Source organism: Mastomys coucha, unplaced genomic scaffold (assembly GCF_008632895.1).
Source record: "Mastomys coucha isolate ucsf_1 unplaced genomic scaffold, UCSF_Mcou_1 pScaffold5, whole genome shotgun sequence".
Classification (NCBI taxonomy): Eukaryota; Metazoa; Chordata; class Mammalia; order Rodentia; family Muridae; genus Mastomys; species Mastomys coucha.
The window spans coordinates 4,160,696-4,184,096 of record NW_022196911.1 but is presented as its reverse complement, the minus strand read 5'-3'; the positions used below and the strand labels follow the sequence as shown (position 1 = coordinate 4,184,096).

Sequence of the window (23,401 nt, the reverse complement as noted above, 5' to 3'; positions counted from 1 at the left end):
CCTGAGGTCTTCCCCACATCCTGAACTATCTATCTTACTTGATCAAACACACTTCCACACCTATTCCATCCATCAAAAACCAATTATCTCTAAGGTTTTTGTTTTCCTCGAAACCTGACTACTATGCAAACTGACTTCTCATTGAGGAGCTAAGTTATTAACCAGGAACTGAAGGATATGCACATCTCAGGCTCCTCCCCAAATTCTCAGTAACACTGCATTCATTCCAGCAACAATCCCTACACAATTCCCACACAGTCAAATTTAAGAGTGCTTGGTGTGACAATCGACCCTTTAAAAAGACTACGCTGGTGCAGGGGTTTAGTCACTAACACTGCACTTTACAGTTTGATTTCCTTTAAATCTTATCTTTATCTAAACTACTCAACCCCCAAAAGTTAACCATTATTTTATAGAGAAAACAAGATCTTAAAAAAAAGGAAAAGGGGGTGGAAAGGAATATATACTGCTCTTCCAGAGGACCTGGGTTTGACTCCAAGCACCTATATGATAGCTCACACATGGCTATAGCTGCAGCTCCAGGAAATTTAATCCTTTCTGCCCACCGAGAATATCAGCCACACCACCGTACACACACATACATGCAAACAAAACACTCATTCACATAAAAATTTAAAACTAAATTAAAATTTTTATTTTTGTTTATTTATTTTGGTAGTATAGAATAGAGTTTATTTGGGGGTTGGAAGGGAAATTGAAAAGGGAGTACAGGCAGAGAAAGAAAGGAAGAGGAGGAGGCCAGCCAGAGCACGTAGAAAGGGGATGGGGAAGAAAAGAGAGGGAGAAAGGGCTCAGAGAGAAAAGGGGGGCCAGAACAATTTTTTTTTTTTTTTTTTGTTTGTGAGACATGGTCTCTTAAATATCCCTGACTGCCCTGAAACACACTATGGTGCTAGCCTTGGATTCACAGAGATCCAACTGCCTCTATTAAATACTAGCATTAAAGATTTATAACACCACACTCAGCTAATTTAACCTTTGTTAAGAGAGGGGCAGAAACAAAAACAGGTTATATCAATTCTTCAAGACAACACAGCTTAAAAACATCTTATTTTGGTTCTGTCACATTCCATAATATACTGCAAACTTGCTAAATGTTAATGCCAAGTATAAGCCAGTAAAATATAAGTTTCTTAGGCGTAAGTCTTAAACAGACCTGCCAGGAACAAGAGCACAAAGAACTATGACGGGACACTGACACTCTTTATTTAGTTCGTGTGTCAACTTGATACAAGCTACAGAAGGTTATCTGAGAGGAGAGAGCTTCAATTAAGAAAATGCCTCAATAAGTTCAAGCTGTAGGCAAGCCTGTAGGGTATTTTCTTAATTAATGATTGATAGGGGAGAGCCCAGTCCATTGTGAGTGGGGCCATCCTGGCCTGATGGTCCTGGGTTCTACAGGAAAGCAGGAGCAAGCCATGTGGAGCAAGTCAGTAAGCAGCACCCCTCCATGGCCTCTGCATCAGCTCCTGCCTCCCTCTAGACCCTGTCCTGTTTGAGTTCCTGTCCTAACTTCCTTTGATGATGAGCAGTGCTGTGAAAGCAGAAGCCCACTAAGCCCCGTCCTCCCTAAGTGGCTTTGGTCATAGTGTTTCATCAGAGCAATAACCGGAACTAAAATAATATGCAAGACTGTTCATTTCAGCTTTTGCCTGCCTTGTTTCCCCTGGAAAAAGAAGATAAAAAGTCTATAAAATAAGATGTAGCACTGCTTAATGCATTGGTGGCTCAGGCAAAATGAATAAGGGAAACAATAGTTGGGAGATGATAATTTAATCGATATCTAACATAGACAAAAAGTTGCTCTACAAGTATAAAGCTTAAAATAACTAGGGAGCACATTTGTAACATGGGGGGGGGGCAAAATCAATCATAATGACATGATCTCTTTCCAAGAGAGAACAAAATTAACAAAAATATATGACTAAAGGCTACCATTTTCATATGTATCAAAACAGTGCTTTCATTTTATTTCTCAAAGAGAAATAAAGCAACTGGAGTCATTTTTTGTCTTGAGAAGGAACCTGACATACATAGTCTGGATGGGCATCTACTTGGCTGAGCCCAACCATAGCTTGCAGTCCTGATCATCCTCCTACTCCCTGGACAATGGCAGGGACTACACTATGCACTGTGTGCTTACACAATCTTACTTTACAAAGTGCTGGACATGGAATGCTGGGCCAGCACTCCACTGGCAGAACTATACCTGCACTCTATGAGTCCATCAAAAGAATTTAAACTCAAACATTTCATTTAAAGGAGAATATTAAGGGTTGGAGGAGCACTTGCTGCTCTTGCAGAGGACGTGGGGTCAGGTTCCAGCACAAACGGTCAATCACAGTCAACTCTAATTCCATTTCTAGGAGATCCAGTACACACTTGGTACACATACATACAGGTAGGTAAAACACTCAAACACATAAAAAATACCTGTTTTAGGTTAAATCACATATTTAAAAATAAATAACTAATAAATAAATGAGAACATAAGCATCAATACAAATTATAGCACATTTAGCCCAGGTAGTAAAAAGCATATGTACTTACTTTCTGAATGAATTTCTCAACACTTTGTACCACATGTTTATAGAACTGTAAAAAAAGAAAAAGAAAACATGATTCTAAAATCAGTTTGCTAGATTAAAATTTTCTGATAACCACAGGCTCAAGAACTCCAAAGGTCCATTAAAATAATAAATTCTAGTCAAACTTTTGAGATCCCCATCATCCACCCTTACAGGAAACTAGCCATTACACTGAATTTTTAAGTACCCTTCTGGAGCACTTATGCACAGTGACTGTATCTAGTGTGTTACATAAGGATTCTAGCTGGTCAGGAGCGCATGCCTGTAATCCCAGCAGCACTTTGATAAGGTGTACTGACAGCAAAGTACTGCACACTGACAAACAATATGCTCTTTCCAGAGGAAAAAAAGTAACCATGTTCTACAGTGTCATTCTAATACCTAAATTAAGGACAATACTAGAAAAAGCAAGTACATTAATGGTACATTAAATAGCACATTAATAAATGTGAGAGCCTGTTTCAACTGTAGGCAGAGGGAAAAATGTACAATGTGCTAATAAGTCATACAAAATTAAATGAGCTATCAATTATGAAAACAGTACAATGTTTAACATAAACTTGAAAGTAAACAAAATTTTAGCATGTCAATAGTAATGCCATGATTAAAAGATTTCTCTTTTGAAGAACTTGAATTATACTTCCAGTCTCATGACTTCTGCTTTACAAAGGATAACCCCTGTCCTTAGATTGAAGAGACATTAAGAACTAAAGCTATACACTTAAATGACATGGGGTGACTATAAGCATATTAGCATAAAAAGCAGTTTATCCAAATAAAATTCATACATATGATCAACATACTGTGGTTTCGGTGCTTTCTAAGAAAATGTCTTCATTTTTAGGAAATTTAAATACAAGTATTAGGGACTGTTATCATAAATGACATGTGAAAGTCTTGGGGTTGCATGCATGTGCATGTGAATGCTCTTGATCTTAGCCAAAAGGCTGACAAGTGATATGGGAGTAGAAATAAAGAACAAATAGTTACTGACTGATGGAGCCAAGGGGTAAACAGTGCTTATCAAAATCTACAAGTTTTCCAAATAGATTTTATTAAAGACAGTAATAATACACCTAACAATACAGCACACTGTAGAAAGTGTTACTCTAAACTGACAAAAACCCCAATTCAAACTCTACAAACTATTTCCTGACTACAATTTTCTTTTGACATCTAAAAATAAAGCTAGAATCTATGCTTCACTGAATCTTTCACTTTAACAAGTACTCTGTTGAACAGTTTTTCATGAAATATACCAATTACTAATTTTTCAGACTAATACTGCTGGTATTAACATATATGTCTGCATATTCTTAGGATCATGATCCAAAGAATGAGATCATTGGGGATAGTGTAAACTACAAGAGCATATGTACACCAGGTCTATCACATGCACTTAAAACAGACTGACTGACTAACCTCTTTCATAATTCTTGGGCTTAAATGTGCTTGTCACCATCTTTATACCTCATCTTTGATATTTTGATCTTTTTAACCTTTTTTACATAAAAATATGTGGGTTTACATACACACTCACACATATTCACACACAAGCAAAGACTGGTAAGATGGCTCATCAAGTAAAGGTGCTGTCACACAAGCCTCACTGCCAAGCTGAGTTTGGTCCCTAGGATCCACACAAAAGAAGAGAATTAATACCTGCAAGTTTTTCCTCTGATCTTTAAGCAGGTGCTGTGGCAAACACACACACACGCAAACTTAATTTTTTAAAACCTTAAAAATAATCAAGTGAATTTCTTCTGGTAGCAGTTACTAATAATTAGGAATTTGTTAGCTAATATGTTGCTATATTTCACAAGACAATTTAATAGCTGCTGAGTCTTGTTGGAGCTAATGTTTTAATCACTAAATGTTCATTAGTACCTACTTAATTAGAAGCAATCATTCATTTTTAAGATCCTTGCTGGAAGGAAGTCTTAGACCAGGAAAAAAGAAATTATGTATGACTGAACTTCAAAAGATTGTTTTAAACAAGTCATGTGTTCATCTCCAGAGAGTCCAACCTTTCCTTGTGGTTCCAGAGTATGGATGGGTTAACAGGCTCAAAACTCATTGTATCAGAGCAGTGAATAACTTCCCAAGGTCTCTTCCTAAAATTCAAGTGTTTTATTCACTATGAAGCCCAATTATTTTTCATGATTTGTTTTCAGATCTATATACAACCAATAAAATTGGTTTTATTAAAAAAAAAAAAACAATACATCAACTTTATTTCCAAGTCTTTTACCTAGTTAGATTTAAGATTTTGCAGTCAGTATGGTGACAAACGTCAATATCAGAACACCTTTACTCTATGATGTGGTTTCATATCCAAGCACACAACTATATGGTAAGGAAAATGCTTGTTTCCTTACCAAATTTATAAAAGACTGTTTTCATTTTGGCTTTTTTAAAGGATTTTTTTAGGCTTACTTATTTTATTTTCTGTGAATGAGTGACTTCCCTACATGTACATGTGTGAACCAGGTGTGTGCCCAGTGGCCTTGGAGGTCAGAAAGCACTGAACCCACTAAAACTGGAAATGGCTCTGAGCTACCTTGTGGGTGATGGGAACTGAACCCAGGTCCTCTGCAAAACCAATGCATGCAGGTTCTTAACCATGGAACCATTCTCTAGCTGGAAGACTTTTCAAAACATGTTCTTATGTAAATGTGGGGGTTTTTAAGTGGCAGATTTCTTGATTTTCTACAATGAGCATGTATTAATACTGTAAAGCAGTAAATATGTAAAATCTATTCTTTTAAAATACTAGGGAGGGGCTGGGGAAACAGCTCAATCAATAAACAAGTGTGCAAGCTGGAATTCAGCTCTCAAGCACCCACAAAAAAACAAGGTGTGAGCGAACAGATGCAGAAAGGACAGTTGTACCAGACAAGAGTGCATGTTTCTGTCCTGTTTTGTTAAGAAGGGGTTTTGTGCATATGCTCATATATTCCATAGATATTTATGTTGCCTTTATTCTATCTTTTTTTCATATAATGTGATACAAATTGAGATAACAGCTGAAATACTGAGCGTTCCTCAAGAGACAGTGCCACCTATTCTGAAATCTATAGTGCATTTGCAGTTGTAAGTGGTACACTTATGTTAGGTGGAATTGTGACCTGGTGATTGTTTTCATTTAAAATTTAAGCAAAGGGGAATGTGACTGTATGTCAGGTTGTTTTAATATTTAATCTTGGTTGTCAACTTGACTACATCTGGAATCAACATCAAATTGCACACCTATGAGGGATTTTCTTCATCTGATCATCTGAGGTGGCAGGCAAACACAAGTCACCTGTGAGCCACACCTTCTGCTGGCAGCCCACATGGGAGACTAAGAGAGAAGCAAGCTTTGCCTTTTTCCTACCTGCCCTCTTTCTCACCTGTTCAGCTATCCTGCTGCTGAGGCACTTACTGGTATTAACCCATCTCTTCAGGATTCCAATGTAGGACTGACAACTAGCAGCTCCCTAGGTAGCTTCCAGGACTCTAGCACCAGACTGGGACAACAAGAACCAGACTCTTGGCCTTTCTGTCATGAGACGGCCACTGGTGGACTGCTCAAAATACAGAAAACCACTCTAATAAATCCAATTTAAATAAATAGAATCTACTATGTCTTAGGAAGCTCTAACTATTAGTTTATTTTCCTGCTGCTGTGACAATATCCTAATGAAAGCCAAATCAATACAGTTCCAGGTCAGTCTGTCATGTCCGAGAAGTTACAGAAGCAGAAAGAAGCTTGAGACACTTGGTCACACACATCCACAGTCAAAGCAGAGAGAAACAGGAAATGGCTCAGTTAAAAGTACTTCCCAAATAAACTCAAGGGCATGAGTTCAATCCTCACATCCTGTGGTAAAAGGAGGAATCACTGTCCTCTAATGGCCAGCTATTCACAAGCACACCCTACACAGAGTGACAAGTTAGAATTTAAAGTAGCAGCAGCAACAACAAAGGTCTGTTTATACAGGCCAGGATGCTAGGCAGAGGGACAGTTCCACCATCCAGAGTGGACAAGCTTTCCCACCTCAATGAGGCAATCAAGGTAATTCCCCACAGACATACCCTGAGCCCATCTCCTAGCTAACTCTAGATCAGGTCAAGCTGACAATTTAATACTCATAGACTATCTCAAAAAAGGGGGAGGAGGTGAGTAGAACACATTGCAGGAAGATGCCTGCTACAGTCTGGATTCTACAGGACCCTTTGTGCATGGCACATGTATATACTCTCATGTTCTCATATTCTCTCTCTCTCTCTCTCTCTCTCTCTCTCTCTCACACACACACACACACTCTCTCTCTCTCTCTCTCACACACACTCTCTCTCTCTCTCTCTCTCTCTCTCTCTCTCTCTCTCTCTCTCTCTCAAACAAATGTAAGGGTTATTTTCTTTTGAAGACACAAAAGTCACACACTCTCTCTCTCTCTCTCTCACACACACACACACACTCTCTCTCTCTCTCACACACACACACACTCTCTCTCTCTCTCTCTCTCTCTCTCTCTCTCTCTCTCTCTCTCTCTCTCAAACAAATGTAAGGGTTATTTTCTTTTGAAGACACAAAAGTAAAAAATAAAATTTTTTACCTTAATAGCTTTGATGGCTGCCTTTGTAATCTGGGTCATTTTTGCTTTAGAAATGGGTGGCTTATAGTCATTCAGCGAATACAACTGAAGGAGAAAGAAAAGCAAATGTTAAATATATTACAAGTGCCACTAAGCAACATGAAACTACTAGAATTTCCATTTTTACATTCAAAATGAAACATAAGGGACATCTTTTTTTAAAAAAAAAAGTCCAGCTCAACAACACTAAGCACGGGGAATGGGCAACTACAATCAGCTAGTACTTCACACTCCCTCTGTTGTAGTAAGTCAGAAAAAAAGAAAGAATGTAAAATGTAGAATCCTCACACACTATGAATGCAAATGCCAAATGGTGCAGCAACTTTATGACTCTGCTTAAGAGCTGGCAATGTGGCTCATTGGGGGGAGAGGATTGCTCCAAACCTAACAATCCGAATTCAATTCCCAAAATCCACAAGGTGGAAATGAAGAGCCTCTTCCATCTAACAAGATGTCCTTCCACAGGCTCGATATGGCATGCATATGCCTCCTCCCCCCACACATGCACATACGTGTGCACACTAAAGGTAAAAAACTAAGTTGGCAGCTTCTCAACAGATACTAAGTAGTCACCATGTGATCTAGCGAGCTCCACTCCCAAATCCACACCTAAATGTGCTAAAAATAACCATTCAAATTACAATTTGTGCCTCGGATGCTGAACTTGGTGACCTGACAGACATCTTTAATCCCACCCAGTACTTGGGAAACAGAGGCAGGCTGATCTCTGTGAATTTGAGGTCAGCCTGCTCTACATAAGCAAATTCCAGAACAGGCCAGCCAGAGCTATATATAGTGAGAGACTGACTCAAAAAAGAAAAAGAAACCTTGCCCCTAATGATCACTGCAGAATTATTCATATAAAGTCCATCAAAAACTCACTGAAAAAGTAGCAACACCCAAATGACATGAAGTGATAATAAAATGTGCTATGTATTAACTAAACAGTCAGCCACAAAGAGGAATTAGATCCATAGATAGATAATACAAATGAATCTTGAAAACTGGTTAAGGAGATCTGAGATATCTCACTAAATTGCCCATTTTGGCCTCAAGCTGGCCATCCTTTTGCCTCAGCCTTTTGAATGATTAAGATTACAAGCATGTGTCACTATTGTAAGTTAAAAAGAAAACTGGGTGTAGCTCAGAGATAGAACACTTGCATGCTTGAGGCCCTGGGTTTAATTGCAGATACTGGGAGGATGGGGAAAAACTTATGACTAGCAATTCTTCTGAAGATGAAAAAAATATTCTGAAGTTAATTGTAATTATGGTTGCACAATGTGGTGAATAACTAAAAATGGCCACACTGAGGAGGCTCACTTTATTTGTGAATTTTATCACAATTAAGCTTTTTAAAGCCAGACATAGCAGTACACACCTCTAAGCCCAGCACTTGAGAGACAGATGTAGGTAGGTCTATGAATTTGAGAAAAAGCCTGGTCCATGAGTGTACCAAGTTAGCTATGGATATACAGTGGGCCTTAGTGAAAGGGGAAGAGTGGCAAAGAATAATCAATAAATAACCCTTTTTAAATCTCAAGGTATCTAATGGTACAAAACAATCTGCCTCTTGATCTATTTTAAAACTCCTCATAATGCTCAGAGAGAAAATAGTTTAAAAGACAAGGCAGAAAAATTAGACAATAGAGAACTGTGCTTAAATGAAAGCTGACTAAAAATTCTATTGTGTTCAGTGACACTAGGGTGAAGACAATAAAGACAGTCTGTACTCTGAGCTTTAACCGTCACAACATAGACCAGTCTAAATCACCATGACCCACCTGGAGAACACTTAAATAAATAAGGCAAATTAAGGCAAGTTCTCTTACCGCAGTTATAGTCATCTTAAAAAAAGAAAGAAAAAAAAATTCACCACTCCCATCATCCCTTACAATAGTCAAAAACTTGCCTCTGAGCAAAACAAAAAAAGGGTGCATTTAAGGCACTGGCTGCTTCCTTCAGCCAGCTCAGCCTTCTCGCCTCTGTTCTTGGCTCTTGTACTCTTCTCAGGTCCCTGCCACAGTCCACTTATTGAGACTTATTCTCTCTAGTCTGTTCAGATACTTTCTCCCAAGGCCTGCCTACTAGTTAACGTGTACCTCTCCCTAAATCACCAATGAGGAAGGCTTCTATAACCCCAGTGCCAAGATTCTCTTTATATCTTTACAGTCTCACCAGTCACTTTTGAAGTCATTAATCTGCCTGATTATGTCTAATCAGTTCTTTCAAAAAGAACTGATACAAAGGTAAAGGTAATGGTGGCCAACACTAATAAGCAATATAAGAAGTTAACTAGCGGGCTGGAGAGAAGGCTGTTCTAAAGGTCCAATCCCAGCAACCACATGGTGGCTCACAACCATCCATAATGAGGTCTGACGCCCTCTTCTGGTGTGTCTGAGAACAGCTACAGTGTACTTACATATAATAATAAATAAATCTTTGAGCTGGAACAAGGGGAGCTAGAGTGAGCAAAGGGCCTGAGTTCAATTCCCAGCAACCACATGATGGCTCAGAACCATCTATACAGCTACAGTGTACTCATATACATAAAATAAATAAAATCTTTAAAAAAAAAAAGTTAACTGGCTAACTACAGCCCAACTGTGATGCCAACAAAAAGCAATCTGAGATTCCAGTTAACATCACAAGCAGCCTTTCTCTTCAGTATCTTATGAGGGTACCCATGTGTTCTGACTAGAAGCAGAAGTCTGACTCCAAGTGTGGCAGTGGGGTATAAAAAGGGAGGCCTGGACACATTCACGGGCAATATCAACAGAATAAAGTTGCTCTTATGTGGCTAACCCAGCACTCATGAGGCAGAGGCAGGTGAGTCTCTGTGAGTTTCAGGCCACGCTGGTCTACAAAGTGAGTTCCAGGACAGCCAGGGCTACACAGAGAAACCCCATTTGGGGGAGATGGGGAAATGTTCTCATATTACACTTAGAGGTTTCCAGGAGAGGCCAAGCTTGAACCTGGCCACACTAAGCTCCTTGGATCCCTGCCTCCTGCAATCAGAGGTACACAGTAAATGCTCCTCTGCCAGGGCTGTCACCTTAAACAGAACCCACTGCAAGTGCCACATTCTAGAACCTCCAAAAGGAGAAGCTGGGAAGACTCTCCCCTCTCAAGTGTTTCATCATGCTGACCGGGGGCTGACTAGGGAGCTGCAGTGCTCCTAAGAGATCATCATCACATCTGTTCAGCTCTACTCTACATCAATAAACTGTCTCTGAACCAAAATAACCAAATTCTATGGTAAAGGAAGTCAGTAACAAAAACCAACCTTGGAATCAGAGTAATAATGTAATTACTTAATTTAATATCTTAAATGTGGTATCTTGTTGATAAACAATATAATCTCACTAGAGAGCATTCTGATATACTGAGACTCATCGCCCAATTTTAACATAACATTCATACTATTTCAAACAAAATTTTTAAAAACATTTTCATGTCCTTGCCGGTTTGATCCCAATTAATCCTATGGCTTTAGAAGAGCCTAACAGAATTTATTATAGGTCATGTCCCAGAATTCTAAAGAGGAATGTGGCTATACATCAATGCAGGTTTAACTGTGCCTTCACAGCTGAGAACTCTAACCAAATGAATTAAGAAAAAGTATGAATCCAAAATAAAAGTAAATAATTCATCTCTTTTCAAAATAACCTTTTAGGGTTTTCAAAACTCTGATCAATGTCTCTCAAATCTCCAAAGACATCAAAAACCACGCACAAGTTCCTGCCAATACAATCTTGACACTTTTCAAAACTGCACCCTGACCAGACATGATTGTTTCTTTCTCCTGTTCAGAAGACAGTAAATAACTTTCACAACAAAAAGGACAAGAAGCAACAGGTAAGAGATGTTGTCAGCTTCTAAAAAATGAAGTCAGTATCTGATGAATCAAGGAAACCACGGCCACAGCACACACATCAATACAGCGCTGCGCTGGACAAACACACCCTCCCACAGATGGTCACACTACTTAGTCACAGGGAGCCCATGCCCCACCCTTTAAGGGCAACAACTCACTGTCTCAGACCCAACCATCAGTGGTATCAAAACTAGACATGGTAGCATGAAGACAAGTGCTGAAAGAACTTAAGTGTGAAGTACAAACAGTGTTCTTTGGGGGAATTAGGCAAAGACTTCAAATCTCTTGTTTTTGTTACCTTAAAAACTATATTTCACCTGGCAGTGGTGGCGCATGCCTGTAAATCCCAGAGGCAGGCGGATTTCTGAGTTCGAGGCCAGCCTGGTCTACAGAGTGAGTTCCAGGACAGCCAAGGCTACACAGAGAAACTCTGTCTTAAAAAACCAAAAAAAACAAAACCCTTTATTTCATTATTTTTTTCTAATCCACTTGGGCACCTACCATTTCCACAGTTCATCCTCTTCAAAGTCCCAGCTCCACTATATTTAAATATAGGGTCTCTTCGGAGGTGATTAAATGACCTCATATGGATAGACATCTCTACTCTCATGGGATTACTGTCTTGTACAAACTATGTGTGAGTTTGCTCACACACACACAGTTCTTTCATGCATCCAAGCTCTTTCAGCACCCCATCCTCCCCTTCTCTGTGAGAAGGTAAATATCCAAGAAGTTTCTCCCAGGAACTCATGGTCAGCACCTGGAGCCTTCATTGCCTAACCTCAAGAACTATGAAAAAAAGTATTTTCAATTGTTAAAGACACTATAAAAAAGGGGTTATATGAAAATTTCCTACCAATTAAAAGCATGTAACTGTTATTCATAAATCAATTTGAGCACTGGGAAAAAGAATAAAATATAGTCATAGCTCTTATGAATGTATGTCCTCCAAATTGAACATTCTCTCCAGTAAAGAAAGGTGAGGATTATCACATTCAGAAAATTCAACAGGCAAGATACACACAGAGGTTAAAGAAGTTCATTAAAAACATCAGACACAGGAAGCTCCAAGATGCAGGTTTCATCATGATGGACGGGCCCTTCAATAGTGTAGCTACCTGTGAGCCCATGCTACCAAAACTAATCCTAATAAACTTACTGCTTCCTCCAGCTACACGGGTGCAACTGTTTGATCTGTCAACAGTGTCCTACCTGAGATAAAAGTGTTTATTCATACCTTCCTAGGAATAGTCACACAACACAACTGGTGCTCAAACAGACTACCAAAGTAAGACAAAGAGCTCCCCGCACCTCCACCAGCCCCTGCAATGGATGGTAAAATGAGCAAATATGATTACTTTTTCCCAATATGGGGTAAAAGACATGCCTCCTTGTTGTGATAATAGCTCTGTGTTCACTGTGATAAATACACAAAGACTAAAAGGTTGAGCCACTTGAGTAGAACATCTTTTAGGAAAGGGAGGATGTTCCAATAGCATTGTGTTAGCAATAGCAGGCTGTAGTGGCAGTTGTATGTCTTTATTTGGGTCATAACGCATGCAACTGAGTCTCATTTTTCTGTCTACAAAGAACATGTCCTGTAAGAAAGGAATCATAAAACACTACAACTAAAAACAATGGATGCTATCTTAGTCTCTGTATTGGCCTCTAATCTAGCATACACACACAAAAGAAAATAGAAAAAAAGGATGACATGAAGTGAGAGGCTAAAGAAACACAAATCATATCTGTCCTTAGAAACCCTTACCAGATACAAAGATTTGTAACATAGGGTAAAAATTTAAAAAACAGTGAAAGAGACTGTGAAACAGAAGAGAAGACAGTCAGGAGGGCCAGTGAAGTGGCCAGCAAGAAGTCTGACACCTTGGATCCACGAAGGAGGAAAGCTAAGAACTTATTCCATAAAATTGGTCTCTATGCTCTACACGCCTACCCCCACACACATATATCATGCATATACACATGCTAAGTATTTTTTAAAGATTTATTTATTATATGTAGGTACACTGTAGCTGTCTTCAGACACCCCAGAAAAGGGCATCAGATCTCATTACAGATGGTTGTGAGCCACCATGTGGTTGCTGGGATTTGAACTTAGGACCTTCAGAAGAGAAGTCAGTGCTCTTAACCACTGAGCCATCTCTCCAGCCCAATACTAAGTATTTTTAAATTAAAAAAAAAAAAAAGATACTTCTCAGATCTGACATTAAATATTGTATAGACAGATCCATTAACTCAGAATGTAGATGAGGCCCTTAACAATGAACCATTACAGAAACTACAAGAAACTTCTAAACTGTTTAAATTAGGATAGACTAGAAATTAAATTAAATTACATCGATTAAACTAGAAATGAAAAAAAACTCCCTTGTTATTCTGATAAACTTGCTCATAAGGCTATGGGACATACATGTGGATAGATAAGCTCAGTCTGAAAGCCAGGGGAAGAAGAAACCAAACCTATCCATCTGACCTTTAGACAAGGCAGCATAATCTGAGACAGCATGATAAAAATCAAATCAACAGACTGGCTCATACCACAAACATGAGTGGGAAACAGGACACACTGACATTACTGAGGAAAACTGGGAGTGTGAGAAGCAGTATTCAATTCCAATTCATCAGGCCCTACAAGAGAGCTAAAAAGTTAACTCAGCAAGTCCCTCACAACTAAAACGAGCTTCAGCAGCACCACTGAGCCCACAGTGAGGAGTGAGAATTAGGAGATGGAATTCTGTGGATGGGAGTGACTTCAGAGTACTGTGTAAGGTTTAAAAGCTGCTAAAGCACTCAAGAGGAGAAACCACCAGGGCAAAAGAGACAGGTCTGCCATGGCCACTTCAAGATAAACATAACAAGATATATGCGAAGGGAAATTCCTTAAAAGGAAATGTCAGAAAGCCAAATGCTGCATTTGTGAGTTTCTAGAGTAAATGATACAATGGTATAGGTTTAAAAAAAAAAAAAAAAGACTTGGAAAGGAAGGGGAATTAGTGCCCTGGAATATGCAACAAATTACACTGAAGTAGAGACTGATTAACCTTTCAACCTTTCGGCAGCCAGATGGGCCAATAAGAGACCACATTGGCAGTCAAAGTAGGCAAAAATGTGGCTCTGCTTCCCCTGGCAAGCAACTGATGGACAACCCCACTGAGCTGTAAAAATGTTTTATTCACCTGATGTAATTATTGTTTGCAAGGCTTACTGCCTCCATTCTACTAACCTAGGTCTAGTCCTGGAAGCTTCTAGCCTCTATACAATCTTATCTAGGCCTAAGATGTTTTCAGCCTTTGAGACTTACCAGGCAACAAGTGTCTGCAGGTAAAATGATAACAGTGATGGATGAGACCACCTATTTTCTGATTAACTTTAAAGCTATCTTTCCTTGAGGAAACAGTATCTGTTATTGCAAGCTAGGATAAAACACTGTGGCTGGGGAAATCCCAGGCCTCAAAAGGAGCCTGCTTTTGATGTGATCTGTGTTTAGTCCTCCCTCTGTTCAGGTAGTGCACAGTGGCTACTGCAGAAGCTTACAACCATTCATATATACTAAAAAGAAACAAACAGTGCTGGTCCATCTGAGCCATTTCATCGGGGGCTAAGTCACCAGACACTTATATTCCCCCTTTCCAAGCTCAGAAGATTACAAGAGGGTACAGATAAAATACTAAATATAGAGGGAAAATGAAGTGCTTGGTAAAGTATTTCTTCAAACTTGTGTGAGGTTCACCCACCACAGACACAGAAAGTTCCAAGTTACTATAGTTTAAAGAATAATTAGTGTAATCCACAAAAGCCTATATATGTATTGTACACTTTAACAGGTGAAATGTATAGTGTGAATATGTCTCAATAAAGCTGTTATCTAAAAACAAAAATAAAGCAAGGCATGATGGTGGACACCTTTAATCCCAGCATTCAGGAGGCACAGGCAGAGGGAACCTCTGAGTTTGAGGCCTGCCTGATCTACAGAGTGAGTTCCATGACAGCCAGACCTACTACTGAGAAACCAAGCTTTAGAGGGGGTGGGGGGACAACAACCAAACAAAAACTCAAAAGCCTCAAAAAGCTCCAAGTCTCATGAGATCCTCCCCAAGGTTATGGAAGCAGTAAGCAACCGGTAGGAGAAAGCTTAGTAGAGCAGCCTAGAAGCTGGGCAGGCAACTCCAGGGTCCCAGCTATCAACCATGTTGTGGAAGACCTTTCCGTGACACAGCTGCCTTTAAGTCACCATGCTCCTGTAAGTGACCTCAATAAGTTCAAGTCACTAAGCCACACTTGGACACAATCCTCTCTCCCTCCCACATGTCTTATCTGAAGTGAACAGACATCTGTTCCTGACTCTTTGGGAGAAGTCACACAAAAGCTTTAGACATGTTTTAAAACAGATATCTTCATCATTCACAAGAACGAAAATATTATCATGTCTCAACTCCCATGATAAAGGATGAGATAAATATGATTCATGTGCCTGTCAAATAACTTAATTATTTTATTTAGATCACTTACATTCTCTTAACTTTTCTCAAAAATTTTACTAAGAATGTTAGTCTTTAAAAGCCATAATTTAAAGAGTCGTGGACGGGGCTGGAGCGTGGTTAAGAACACTGACTGCTCTTCCAGAGGTCCTGGAGTTCAATTCCCAGCAACCACAAAGTGTAATGGGATCCGATGCATTTTTCTAGTGTGTCTGAAGACAGCTACAGTGTACTCATATAAATAAAAATAAATAAATCTTTAAAAAAAACTCATGGCTGGTAGCAAATGTTACACACTTTGGGAATTCCTCAGACTGGGCTTGCAAAGGCAAAGGCTAACTTCCTACTTGAGTAAATAGGAATATTTTATGTAAATATAAAACAACAAAACAAAAAATTAATTGTAATCAAAATAAACTATTATCAGCATAGGTGACCTTTTTAAAGGAATGCTTATCATCTTTTTTCCTGTTAAAACATATTTTAGTTACATTTATTTGTGCATGAGCATAAACACGCATACAAGCAAAAGTCAGCAGACAGTTGGAGGAGTTCTCCCCTTACCGTACGGAGCAGGTACGGAGCAGATCAACACTTGACAGCAAGTGGCTTTTACCCACTGAGTTATCTCTGACTGACCATTATTTTCTATTTCAAGATATTTTAATATAGAAAATCTGGAATATTTTAAAAACCACTAAGAAAGAAAAATAAAATATGTATAATCTAATAACACAGCATTCATTCAAAACCTCATCAACACTAGGAATGTAAAGCAGGCCAACAAGTCTGTCATTAAACTCACATGCTTCTGGAGACAGACAATAATCTAACGGACTAACAGTCTAAAAATACAGGGAAGGTACACAGTGAGGGCTGTACCAGCTTACAGAAGAGTATGAAATACTGTCTATTTTTCTAAGAATAAGAAACCCTAAGACATCCTTTAAAGTACAACATATCAAGAAAGGGAAATACTTCTTTTCCTAATATCCTAACCTAGAGCAGTTTGAGTAGCAGGCATGGTATTCAGCATGTGACACCTGGGGTCACATGCCAGAGTCAAAAATAATAAATAAAAATGGCTACAAACATTATTACAACATCATGAATTTTGATGTTTTACAGCTAGTCGTCCTTCCTATGGGCTATAAGCACTCTCATGAGTAATAATTAAGAATACTATTTTTCAAAAATATGGTAATTACCTAAAGATAGCATCAGTTTTTGAATACTACTTGAAAAATATTTTAGAATCTAAGTTCAAAATTGCATTTGTAGCAAAAAATAAACATCTTTCCCTATAAACATTACTTGAAGAACTATATTTAAGCCACAAAAACACATGTTCATAAGTCCTTTCAGTCAGCAAATGTGTGCCTCGGTTCCAAATCCTTGGAATGAGAGGGCTAAAAGTACACAAATCTGGTCAAGATGGACGGAGGTTCACGTTCCCTTCTGCAGCCCCTGTCGAGGGTCAGCAGCTGAAAACTCTGGGCTAAACAAAACTACCTGGGGACTCAAAAGTAAAAGAGCAAGCCAGCAGAAGACTTGGTGTCGAGCCTTAATCCTGGGCAGCACAGGCACGAGGAGGCTATTTGTGACAGGGAAATTCCAGTGTTGGGTACTCCTCCAACAGGCTCTGAGCCCAGTGCTGGCAAAAAACAAGGAGCAGTGCAGCCAATGTAAGCAAAGGAACCAGCAGAAGCTTACCCTGTAGCCAATCAGAAGAACAGACAAGAGGATGCTAGGAGATGAGGAGGAGGAGAGGGAGAAGATAAGGACAGAGTCTTTTCTTCCCAATTCTGTGTCTTTTTTACTGGCCCTAACATGGCATGGAAGGCAGCCTGTTTACACACGCCTGTAATCCCAGCACTCAGGAGACTGAGGCAGTAGGATATCCGAGTTCCAGGCTAGCCTGGTCTACAGACTGAGTTGGAGGATGGCCATGGATACATAAAGAAACCCTGTCTCACAAAAGAAAACGTAAAAAAGGAAAGGAAAGTTAAAGGAAAAGGGAAAGGAGGGAGGGAGGGAGGGAGGAAGGAAGAAGAATATCTACTATCAAAGTGAAAAGGGACTATTCTCTGCCCCTGTCTGTGAGTGTGTGACTGTCTTTATGTCTGTGTCTCTCTGTCTCTTTCTCTCTTTGGTATATCTGACATACACAAACACACACCAGGTAAGTTGTCTACAGTGTAAGAGGAAAAAGACAAAAATACACTAATCCTTAAAAGACATCAATGGAGTCATCAAGAAACTTTAAAAAATGATAAAATGTCATGCTCCAGTAAATAATCCCACACCTATGTCTGTGCAAGCAACCCCGATTAAGTTGCGTAGGCCATTAAAAAGAAGGGGGCATGAAAGGGGCTATGTTTAGAAGAAGCAGCCTTCATAGGAAGGGGAAGGGCATAGAAGGTAACGAGTGAGTGTCATCTCTCCAGCCCTCTTATTTCTTATACATAAAGTGCTCTTATATATCTTAGAAATAATAGAAATGGGGAGCTAGAGATGGTTCAGCAGTTAAGAGCACTGACTACTACTCTTCCAGAGGTCCTGAGTTCAATTCTCAGCAACCACATGGTGGCTCACAACCATCTGTAATGGGATCTGATCCCCTCTTCTGGTATGTCTGAGGACGGTGACAGTATACTCATATACATAAAATAAACAAATCTTTAATAAAAAGAGAAGGAACAGAAATGTCTAATATGTTAGCTAATAAATATAAACATTTTAATTCATCATAATATCCTAAACATGAGACTAAATACAAAAACAAGAACAGGGAAAATGTTCAAAAAAATTTGTCTGGGCTGGCGAGATGGCTCAGCAGGTAAGAGCACTGACTGCTCTTCCGAAGGTCCTGAGTTCAGATCCCAGCAACCACATGGTGGCTCACAACCACCCATAATGAGAGCTGACGCCCTCTTCTGGTGCGTCTGAAGACAGCTACAGTGAATTACACGGGAGCAGAGCAGCGAGCGGGGCCAGCAGAGGTCCTGAGTTCAATTCCCAGCAGTCACACACATGATAGCTCACGGCCATCTGTACAGCTACAGTGTACTCATACACATAAAATAAATAAAAATTAAATCTTTAAAAAAATTTGTCAACTAGATATAATAAGCATAGATAATTTTCTAAAAGCAAAACAAATCCTACCATCCCTCCGTCTCCCAGCCCATAAAATGTCACACCATGTACTCAAAGCAAGCATCAAACGTGTGGCAATTCTTCTATCTCTGTGCCATCAAACCCTGCTTCAACAGAAAAACGAAGTACAATGATCAACCTTCACCAATACTTCTATCAGACCTGTTGACTACTTAATCAGGATGCCTACTATATTTTGTACTGTATATTTTGTACTGTACTATATTATATATTGTATATCTATAAGGCCAGAAAAGGTCATCAGATACTATGGAACTGGAGTAGTAAGGAGTAAGCAGCCACATGGTCTGCAGGAGGTGCATATGCTCATAAATACCTTACCATTTCTCCAGCCCCAAGAAATTAAGTATATTCTGAAAGATAATGCTATAGCCCATAGATATCAAAAGGTAGGATTAAGAAACTACAAGGTAGTAGGGTGGTGGTGGCACACGCCTTTAATCCCAGCACTTGGGAGGCAGAGGCAGGTGGATTTCTGAGTTCGAGGCCAACCTGGTCTACAGAGTGAGTTCCAGGACAGCCAGGGCTACACAGAGAAACCCTGTCTCGAAACACCCCTCCCCAAAAAAAGAAACTACAAGGTAAAGAAAACATTATTAAATTCTCTAGGTAATACTACTTGCCAAAGCAAAATCTCTTGAATAATCTTAAAGGCCAGTGCAGTCTACAGAGTAAGTTCTAGGACAGCTACACAGAGAAACCCTGTCTCGAAACACCTCCTCCCCACAAAAAAAGAGATTAACAAATATAAAGTAGCACAAAAAGTATAGTGGTACTAATCAAAGGACTTTCTGTATTCAGACAAAGATGGAAAGCAAATCCCTCTTACACCTAAAATCTTAACCTAATGCCAGCGCTTTTTACAAATACCCAGAGCTATCTCCCTCCCTCTCCAGCTACCCTAGAAAACTCTGACCTCACATTAAACAGCAGCCAAGAAAGTTCTTTTTTTCATATCGTCCACAATGGCTAAAATTTACCTAATTTACATACACATGGACCCTAAAAGTAATTAGATAGCCCAATATAAGCTAACAGAATGAATTTACTTAACTTCCTCATAACTAAACTCATTTGAATACAGGTTGACTTCCATCAAAGACATGTAATGCCAAAGCCATGGGAACTAGTATAAATTTCTTCCTGCACATTTTTACTTTCAAAAACTTGGTACTGTGCTCTTGGTAGGACTGCAAGTTTTCCTGGAGACACTCACCAACATGAGGATACAGATGGAAGAAAGATCACTGCAGCACAATGCTTCCCTCAAATAATCCCCAACATCATCTGTGACGTTTATAATAAAGTAACTTGGGGGGAGTCGGTAAAATGGCTCAGGGGTAAATGTGCTTGCGATATAGCCTGGTACCATGAATTCAATCCCTAGAACACAGACACAGATAAGAACTATGTCCTCTGGTCTCTCCATGTGCACCATGGCAACATACCTTACACATAACTGTCATGTGTACTTTGAGATTCTCATTTACTCATTCTTGTACAGTCATATAGAAAGCCTTATACTCAAACTCTAAAACAAGAGAATACATTTAGAGAAAGTGTTTTTTAGTTTTTGTTTTGAGACAGGGTCTCTCTATGGAGGCCTGGCTGGCCTAGAACTAGTTTATAGAGACCAATCTGGCCTTTGAACTCACAGAGATCTGCTTACCTGTCTCCCAAGCACTAGGATTAGAGGTATGTGCCATAATGCCCAGCTGGAAAACATAAATGATTTATGCAAAACTGAAGAGATGGCTTCTGCTTAAATTACAGAAAGACTCGAAGCCAGTGAAAAAACAACAGCAACTCAAAAGGAGAAGTAACTCCTGCTCAGATTCAAGATTTAATGTGGTGAATAAAAAGGACAGAAAGAATACGGAATATGTTAAAAAGCAGTGAACTGGGTTTTACAACTGAAGAAGATGGAGGAAATCCCAATTGGTATTACTTTCTTCTTTTTTTTTCTTTTTTAGTTTTTCGAGACAGGGTTTCTCTGTGTAGCCCTGGCTGTCCTGGACTCACTCTGTAGACCAGGCTGGCCTCGAACTCAGAAATCCACCTGCCTCTCTCTGCCTGTGCCACACCACTGCCCAGTTGAAATCCCAATTTTCTGTGTCAAGATTTAGGAATATGGCTTTACTTCCCAAGTAAACTGAGGTCTAAAAGTAAGAAGTGAGTTGAGGAAAAATGTAGATTAGGCTGAAAGCAAAATGACTTGCAAAAATGACTACAAAGTATCTAGACGAGGTAGGACTGAATAAAACAAAATCAAGAGGCAGTCATTCCTGAAGAGGCGACAGATGAGATGAAGAAGTGCTGACAGCTAGCAGGAAGGAAAACAAGAGCCACAGATCTTCAGATCAAACTTTTAGAGGTGCGAAGACCCAATAAGAAGCCCTAAAAGAAACAGCTGCAGGTGAAGAGAACACTTTTCAGATCTGAGGCACTTCACAATGACTCAGCCATGGCAGGCCGGCACAATCACCTTCTCATTGAGAAGAGCCTGAAAGGGTAGTTAGTATTTCAATTTTCTCCAACTATAAGGAGTGACATCAAATATGTTATAGACGCATTCTCACACAAGTCTTTTGGCTCATGGAAGTGATTTAGTTTCCAAGACAAAACTAGCCAAGTATGGAGGCCCATGCCTGTAACCCCAGTATGGGGAACTGAAGCAGAGAGTTAGTTCAAGGCAGCTGGGCTACAGGCAAGCTAAAGAACAAACGGAACTGGCAGGAGCACTCAAGCTCTTCCAAAGGATCCAGGTCAACTCTCAGAACATGAATGGCAGCTCACAGCCCTAACTCCATGCAAGTAAGTGATACACAGACATACATGCAGATAAAACACCCATACACATAACATAAAAAATAACTAAATACCACAAAAACATGAACAAAAAACAGACAGAAAGACAGAAAACAAGTCTATCCACTTGGAACCATGTAAATCTACACAACTGAGTAGTTCCTAGGAAAGATGGATTGGGGAAACATAATATGCAATGTGTCAACCTAATAACGAAACAGATCTTAACCAAAAACAAAGAGTTTGTGAATCTACTTACCACATAACTTGATAAAATTCACCTAAAAGTAAATTTTATGCAATCTCAATAAGGCTTTAGAGCTAAAAATCCTTTACAATGAGTCCATTTACAAATAAAAAAATTGATTGTAATTGTTAAAATACACCATCTCTGCCTTTCTTCCCAAAACTAAAGGGCACACTACTTTGAGTTTGGACAAAGTATTACAAAAAAAAAAACAGCATGCCAGAAAATGCTGTGGAACTTTTAAATTATTAAAAAGCTATCATTCCCTGCACTCTTTCTACTTCCTACTGTCTTCAAAAATAACCACTGATAAAGGCTGCCACGCTGCCTTCCAAACTTTCCACATGTATGTATATGTTCAGTATGTGTGGTGTGGTGGTTTGAAAGAAAATGGCCCCTACAGACCCACAGCACCATTAGGAGGTATAGCCTTGTTGAAATAGTGTGGTCTTGTAGGAGAAAGTACATGGGAGGAGGAGGTTGAGGCCTCTTTGCTCAAACTTTGTTCAAGTGGCTGACAGTCTCCTTAGGCTGCATGCCGATCCAGATGTAAACTCTCAACTCCTTCTCCAGCACCATGTCTGCCTGCTTGCCGCCATGATGATAATGGACTAAATCATTAGCCCCAATTAAATGTTTTCCTTTATAAACTTCTGTAATCATGCTGTCTCTTCACAGCAATAAAACCCAACTAAGACATGCGTGAATGTGTATGAACATAAAATAGACATGTTACACTTCCTAGTGAAAATCACATTCTTTATTACTGTTTAAAGTTGAGTTCCTTAAAAGCTTTGCTAGACTTAGGAAAACAATGAAAACCTTGGTAATACTGACCAATGTTAATATTGATCCAAAATTCTTAAAAGTTCAAATACTGTTACTGTCTATCAATGAACAATCTTAGTTAATTGTCCTCCAATTTGGAAAATATGCACAACATAATCTAGCAAGTGCTTTTGAAATAAATGTCTGTAACTTTTACCTATTACTAAAATATGTAAAAATACAAGATGCTTTCCATGACAAGACAGTCACAATTATACTACGTTTTCATGTTTTACCTTTAAAAGTTGCCTTTCCTTCTCAGCTTCTTTTAAACACCAAACCCTATAAATAATATTCTTTAGCTTTCCAAATCCCTCATAAAATTATTAGATTTTCAAACATCAAATCAAGTAAAAGTAGCTAAAAGCTACTGTTACCTCTATTTTTTAAAGGAATCAACTAAATCTAGGTTTTTAAAAAAAAGATTACAAATGTATTCAGTAGGATGAATAAATAGCTAAGCGATCCTCTAGCGTCCTGTCTAATCATACCAAGTGGTAGACTACCACATCTCTCCTTGCACAAGAGATATTCTGTTCCATCTTCCTTTGACAGCAGCCATGGTTTTTTTTTGTTTTGTTTTTAAATCCATCCTGGGGGGCGGCGGCGCACGCCTTTAATCCCAGCACTTGGGAGGTAGAAGCAGGCAGATTTCTGAGTTCGAAGCCAGCCTGGTCTACAGTGAGTTCCAGGGCAGCCAGGGCTCTACAGAG

General features: G+C 39.2%; 1 protein-coding gene across 8 annotated transcripts in view; it reads right to left on the bottom strand.

Annotated features, from left to right (window-relative positions):
- The window catches only part of Scaf8 (SR-related CTD associated factor 8), a 307,179-nt gene that overhangs the window by 271,179 nt on the left and 12,599 nt on the right, over positions 1-23,401 (bottom strand). For all 8 annotated transcript variants that reach the window (XR_004113422.1, XR_004113423.1, XR_004113424.1 and 5 more), the window contains 2 exons: positions 7,211-7,294; positions 2,572-2,616 (listed from right to left, as the gene is read on the bottom strand). Coding sequence is in view for 5 of the 8 variants with exons in the window: in XM_031353067.1 (XP_031208927.1) it covers positions 2,572-2,616; positions 7,211-7,294 (129 nt within the window). In the remaining 3 variants the exon portion in view is untranslated. The remainder of the gene's footprint in view (positions 1-2,571; positions 2,617-7,210; positions 7,295-23,401) is intronic.